At 45.1% G+C, this 7,316-nt stretch overlaps 1 protein-coding gene across 1 annotated transcript; it reads left to right on the top strand.

Annotated features, from left to right (window-relative positions):
- The first annotated feature begins 3,762 nt into the window (after window positions 1-3,762).
- LOC115578193 (uncharacterized) lies at window positions 3,763-6,676 on the top strand. Its single transcript, XM_030411066.1, has 4 exons — window positions 3,763-3,893; window positions 4,084-4,210; window positions 6,026-6,215; window positions 6,348-6,676. The coding sequence occupies exons 2-4, from the start codon at window positions 4,085-4,087 to the stop codon at window positions 6,443-6,445; spliced, it is 414 nt and encodes a 137-aa protein (XP_030266926.1). The 5' UTR covers window positions 3,763-3,893; window position 4,084; the 3' UTR covers window positions 6,446-6,676.
- The last annotated feature ends 640 nt before the right edge of the window (window positions 6,677-7,316 follow it).

Raw genomic sequence — 7,316 nt, forward strand, 5'->3', positions numbered from 1 at the left:
TACAGAGACACTGTAGGATTACAGAGACACTGTAGGATTACAACAGAGACACTGAAGGACTACAACAGAGACAGTGTAGGACTACAACAGAGACAGTGTAGGACTACAGAGACACTGTAGGATTACAACAGAGACACTGTAGGACTACAACAGAGACACTGAAGGATTACAACAGAGACACTGAAGGACTACAACAGAGACACTGAAGGACTGCAACAGAGACACTGAAGGATTACAACAGAGACGCTGTAGGATTACAGAGACACTGTAGGATTACAGAGACACTGTAGGATTTCAAAAGAGACACTGAAGGACTACAACAGAGACACTGTAGGACTACAACAGAGACAGTCTAGGACTACAGAGACACTGTAGGATTACAACAGAGACACTGTAGGACTACAACAGAGACAGTGTAGGACTACAACAGAGACACTGTAGGACTACAGCAGAGACACTGTAGGACTACAACAGAGACACTGTAGGACTACAGCAGAGACATTGAAGGACTACAACAGAGACACTATGGGACTACAACAGAGACACTGTAGGACTACAACAGAGACACTGAAGGACTACAACAGAGATACTGAAGGTCTACAACAGAGACACTGTAGGACTACAACAGAGACACTGTAGGACTACAGCAGAAACATTGAAGGACTACAACAGAGACACTATGGTACTACAACAGAGACACTGTAGGACTACAACAGAGACACTGAAGGACTACAACAGAGATACTGAAGGTCTACAACAGAGACACTGAAGGACTACAACAGAGACACTGAAGGTCTACAACAGAGACACTGAAGGACTACAACAGAGACACTGTAGGACTACAACAGAGACAGTGTAGGACTACAGAGACACTGTAGGATTACAACAGAGACACTGTAGGACTACAACAGAGACAGTGTAGGACTACAACAGAGACACTGTAGGACTACAGCAGAGACACTGTAGGACTACAACAGAGACACTGAAGGACTACAACAGAGATACTGAAGGTCTACAACAGAGACACTGTAGGACTACAACAGAGACACTGTAGGACTACAGCAGAAACATTGAAGGACTACAACAGAGACACTATGGTACTACAACAGAGACACTGTAGGACTACAACAGAGACACTGAAGGACTACAACAGAGATACTGAAGGACTACAACAGAGACACTATGGTACTACAACAGAGACACTGTAGGACTACAACAGAGACACTGAAGGACTACAACAGAGATACTGAAGGTCTACAACAGAGACACTGAAGGACTACAACAGAGACACTGAAGGTCTACAACAGAGACACTGAAGGACTACAACAGAGACACTGAAGGTCTACAACAGAGACACTGTAGGACTACAACAGAGACACTGAAGGACTACAGAGACACTGAAGGACCACAACAGAGACACTGTAGGACTACAACAGAGACACTGAAGGATTACAACAGAGACACTGAAGGATTACAACAGAGACACTGTAGGACTACAACAGAGACACTGAAGGACTACAACAGAGACACTGAAGGACTGCAACAGAGACACTGAAGGATTACAACAGAGACACTGTAGGATTACAGAGACACTGTAGGATTACAGAGACACTGTAGGATTACAACAGAGACACTGAAGGACTACAACAGAGACACTGTAGGACTACAACAGAGACAGTGTAGGACTACAGAGACACTGTAGGATTACAACAGAGACACTGTAGGACTACAACAGAGACACTGAAGGATTACAACAGAGACACTGAAGGACTACAACAGAGACACTGAAGGACTGCAACAGAGACACTGAAGGATTACAACAGAGACACTGTAGGATTACAGAGACACTGTAGGATTACAACAGAGACACTGAAGGACTACAACAGAGACACTGTAGGACTACAACAGAGACAGTGTAGGACTACAGAGACACTGTAGGATTACAACAGAGACACTGTAGGACTACAACAGAGACAGTGTAGGACTACAGAGACACTGTAGGATTACAACAGAGACACTGTAGGACTACAACAGAGACAGTGTAGGACTACAGAGACACTGTAGGACTACAACAGAGACACTGAAGGATTACAACAGAGACACTGTAGGACTACAACAGAGACAGTGTAGGACTACAACAGAGACACTGAAGGATTACAACAGAGACGCTGTAGGACTACAACAGAGACAGTGTAGGACTACAACAGAGACAGTGTAGGACTACAGAGACCCTCTGTCAGCCTGGTGTGTTGCTGCTCTGTCGGGGAGCTGTTGTTGTGTCATTTTTGTCTCTGGGTCTCAGAGGTGTTGACATGAGCTGAAACATGTCAGTAGGAAGTGGTTTGGGTTTGGAAACAACCAGCAGCTCTCTGCTCTCTCCGCTGTCATGATTCACTATCACTGTAGTTCAGTTCCCAGGTGAGACAAAAATCAATGTAGTCAGAAAATATGTGTGCTGTTAAAATTGGAGACAAACAAAGTGACTTCTTCACCCAGAGAAGAGGTGTACGCCAGGGCTGCAGTTTAAGTCCGACTCTATTTAATGTGTATATAAATGAACTAGCTGTTGAGTTGGATCAGTGTGCTGCTGCTGGCCTCTCCCTCCTAGATAGAGAGGTGAAGTCTCTTCTTTATGCTGATGACCTTGTTCTACTGTCTCCTACTGAACAAGGACGACAGCAACAGCTGGACATAGTAAGGTAAGGTAAGGTAACTTTATTTGTACCCGAGGGTAGATTTGGTTGCAGTTAAAGAGTAGCTGGCTGACACACACCCAGACAGCATTTACAACATCAACAGAGACAGTGACATAACAGTGAAAACAATGCTCCAGACATGGAAACCTGGATAAAAAGTATACACAAAGGTATTGATATCAGAAGACAAAAAAATAAAAACAGAATAAAAGCCAGCACGGCAGATACAAAAAAAGAAATCGGAATAAATAGATAAATAAATAAATTAAGAAGGCTGTACAGTCCATAGGTTGATGTATGTTCTGATTACTATTTAATGTTTTGACTGCAGAGGGAACAAAACTGCCTCTGTATCTTTTTGTTTTACAGGCAGGCATTTTGTACCTTCGGCCTGATGGGAGAGGCTGAAATTCACCATTCAGTGGGTGGGATCCATCCTCTAAGATAGACCCAGCTAGTCTCTGTAGCTGTCTAGTATATAGGGATTCTGGAGAGCCACAGCTGAGAACAGGACTGTCAGAACTGGACCCGGTTCAGGCTCAGACAGAACCTGACCTGGTTCAGGCTCAGACAGATCCTGCCGCGGCTCAGGCTCAGTGACCACAAACTAACAATCCAAACAGGAAGACACAAAAAATCATGGCAACCAAAAGAAAACAGAACATGTGGTCACTGTTGGACAGGTGAGGGCAGACAGAGATGCACTTTCTCCTACAATGTGAAACATTCAATGAAACAAGGAAAATTTATTTGAACAACTTCAGCTCTTTAATCTCCGATTTCAAAGAGCTGAATGACCAGTCAAAACTAAATATACTCCTGGGAGAAGCAGACAGGGCACATCTGCAAGACAACAAGATGTACTGTATATATACTTAATGTAAATGTGTTCATGGTGCCATTTGTTGTGTCATGTCCGAGTGTTTGGACAAGGTGCTTTGGCAACTTCTGTGCCAATAAAATTCCCAGTGAATTGAATTGAGAGAGAGAGAGAGAGAGAGTGACAGAGAGAGTGACAGAGACAGAGAGAGAGACGACAGAGAGAGAGAGAGAGGAAGAGGGGGGGAGGGGACAATGAGGGTGACAGTGATGGAAGTGGAAGTGGTCGGAGGTATATAAGATCACTTGTCTTCCTGCTTTCTGCATTTGCTTTCTGCCGTTACCCTGCTCATCAGAACATAGACTGCACCTGCACAGGTAGGCTGACCTCTCTCTCTCACGCACACACACACACACACACACACGTATTATATATATATACACAGGTATTGAGTTTGTGATTGTTTTGTGTTCATGTTTCTTGATTGTTCTGATTGTGATTTAAATACTTTTGACTTACCAATGTGTGTGTGTGTGTGTGTGTGTGTGTGTGTTGGCTATTGATCAGGATGTCGTGGGATCAATACATCACCACTCTGAAGGCGGACTCGCAGGTCGAGGAGGCAGCCATCTGGGGGTGTGACAAGGGAGCAGAGTCTAAATGGGCCGGGGGGCCTGGCCTGGACTCTATTACGGTACACACACACACACACACACACACACACACACACACACACACGCATCAGCAGGTGTTACACTGTAAAAAATGGAGCTCTTGAAAACCTCCCATCATCATCAGACAGCATCATTTAATCTGTCAGCAACCGGTGACATCACTGAGAGCCGTCACCTTGTTGGCTGATCACTCGTTCTAAAAGGTGCTTATTAGCTTCTAAGATGCTTCTTGTAAGGTGTGTGTGTGAGTGTGTTTGAGTGTGTGTGTGTGTGTGTGTTCAGTTGGGTCAGCACAGGCGGACGGAGCTGCTGCTGCATTCAGGTGCTGCAGGAACAGTCACGCAGGTTTGAAGCATCTCTGCAACAAACCGCTTTATTTCAACACACCGATTCTCAATTCAAGAGTTCTAAAGTTCTGACGTGAAGGGAACCGGACCCACTGACACACTGAGGGCTCTCGCCCCATTGGCTGCTCAAAGTCTTGGATGGTCTGATGATCTTTGATAGATTTTTAAAACAACAGGGATCTACTTCAGACGGTCCTGGTTGAGTCCAGGCGGTCCTGGTTGAGTGGCAGAATAAAGGTTGTTTCAGGGTGTTTCTGTGGTTTGAGGCGCTGTAGGCTAAGCATACTTTAACTGCCTTATAAGGACATGAAGCTGAAAAGAGCGGCAAATACAGGAAGTGAGACGATCACTTCTTGTTTCTCACACACACACACACACACACACACACACACACACCACAGGCGGTGTGTGTGTGTCTTGACTTGTCCTGCTCTTCGTCTCTTCCTGAACTTTGTCCTGCAGCTCAGTTCACACAGCTTGTCTGTGTCGTTGATCATTCCATCGATTGACGAGTCCTCAGTGCACAGTTCAACACAGAGGAGGAAGTAACAGAGTACAAATACTCAGTTACTCTCCTTCAGTACATGTGTCTGTGCTGGAGTATCTGCGTGACTTCTCCTCTCTGCACCTGAACTTTCTCCTCACATCTTCAGAACTTGTTACTTCAGTTTGATGTGTTCGAGGTGAATTATTGATTATTGTTGTTCGGTGTGATCACGCACAGCAGACGCAGCAAGACGAGCCAACGCCTCGGACTCCGTTATTTAACTAACAGTTCTGCATTTAAATAACAAAGCGTGGTTCTGGTTCTGGTGCCTGTTCAGAGTGTTTGGTATTAAATGAAGGAAAAGTTGCTGATCCATGAGCTGGAAAATGACAGAGTTTAAAACTACAGCGTGAAACTGTCCGTTGTTTCTTCCTCCAGATAAATCCTGATGAGTGATGTGATTAAATGTTGAGAGGTGAATCCTTGATAACTGGGTGATATGTCATCGATAGCATTCAGAAGGAAATCAGACAAATGAGTCCATTCAGAACTCCCTTAAGAATCGTCATGATTTCAACTTTCCTTCAGTCTCACAGTGACCTAGTGACAGTCACCTGTTCATCCATGAGTGCACTGCTAACAGGAGCTCCTAACTGCTAATTCAGCTAATATAAATGGCGACCATGTGACTAAATGGAAACAAATGTTATCACACTTTGAAACTGTTGCTAAAATTTACCATCAAACACCTCACTTCCTCCAGGAGTCAGATCTGAAGACATGAGACGACTCGGTCTTCTCCAGGACGTCTTCTTCTCTGACGTGCCTCCAGAACAAATGTCCACAAATCAGACAGAAAAACACCATTCAGAAGTCCCCTGAGAATCTGCATGATTTAAGGTCTCCTCAGCGTCAGAGGGGCCTCTCCTTGGTTTACACCTCAGGTCAGGTGTGATAATAACCTGTCTGTCTCTCTGCCTGTCTCTGTCTGTATTTCTCAGGCGGATGAAATTAAGAAGCTGGCTGGTGACCGGTCGGCGTTCAGGCAGTGTGGCCCGCACATCAGCGGGAAGAAGTGCATGCTGCTGACGGACAACATGGACGCAGAGGGCATCTATTGCCTGAACCTGAAGACAGCGGCAGATGCTGACGGCAACCGCTACTCAATATGTGTCGGCAAGACTAACAAGGGTAAGACGGGCAGAGAGGGAGACACAGAGAGAGAGAGAGAGAGAGAGAGACAGTGTGCTTTGTGTTGTTGTTGTAAAGTGGACCTGTCTCACCCACATGTCTGTCTGTCTGTCTGTCTGTCTGTGTCCACAGCTTTAATCATAGCAAAGGGCACAAAGGACGCCAACGGAGGACATCTGGCCGAGCAGGTGTTTAAAATCGTCAAGTACCTGCGGGAGGCGGGGTACTAGGACAAGATGGCCGCCCCCCTGCTTCCCCTGTGCACATCATCTCAGCGGACTGTTGTCAGTCAGTGTTTGTCTCGTTTGGACCATCAGCTGTGTCTCTGCCACCAGCCATGATTAAAGTATTTGCAGTGTGTTCTGATGTTCTGAGCGCTGGCGGGTCGGGTTTCATCTCTGGTCAGTGTTACGTTTTTTAAACTGGAACCAAAAATAAAGAGACGGACGTGTTCATTGTCCTCCAAGTGTGTCTGTGTGCATCTGTGACGGCCTGAACCACTGCAGTCAGGCCAGTCAGGGTCAGTGAACGCACCACGAGTGTGTTAGCATGTGGGGCTGATTTCACACATTCACCACCGAGGTATCCATTAAAACCAGATGTGAGCCTGAAGTTAAACTGTAAAACAACTTCAACGTGTGTCGCTCACATGTTTCTGTCACATGACGTTACAACAGGGTTCATGAATTCAACTTTAAATATGTTTCATTAAACTTGAGCAGACACACGAGCAGGAAGACGGCAGTGAGGCTGTTCAGGTGTCTGCAGGCTGTCGGCGCCCCCTGCTGCTCAAACTGTAACAGGCCGAGTACAACACTCAGATGTAATGGAGTATGAAATATCACACAATAGGTTACTCATACATCAGGAACATTTTACTGCACAACCAGTACAGTACTCTATTACTGATACTTAGAGTACTTTTCAAATGACTTATGTACTCAGTTTGAAGGCAGGACTTTTACTTTACTATTACTTGTAATGGATTACTTTGACATGGTGGTGTTGGTACTTTTAACTAATAGATAACACATCCGAGTACATTTTCTACCTTTCAATGATGGAATGTAACTAAGTACATATACTTGAGTACTCTTTCTT

Source organism: Sparus aurata, unplaced genomic scaffold (genome assembly GCF_900880675.1).
Source record: "Sparus aurata unplaced genomic scaffold, fSpaAur1.1, whole genome shotgun sequence".
NCBI classification, from domain to species: Eukaryota; Metazoa; Chordata; class Actinopteri; order Spariformes; family Sparidae; genus Sparus; species Sparus aurata.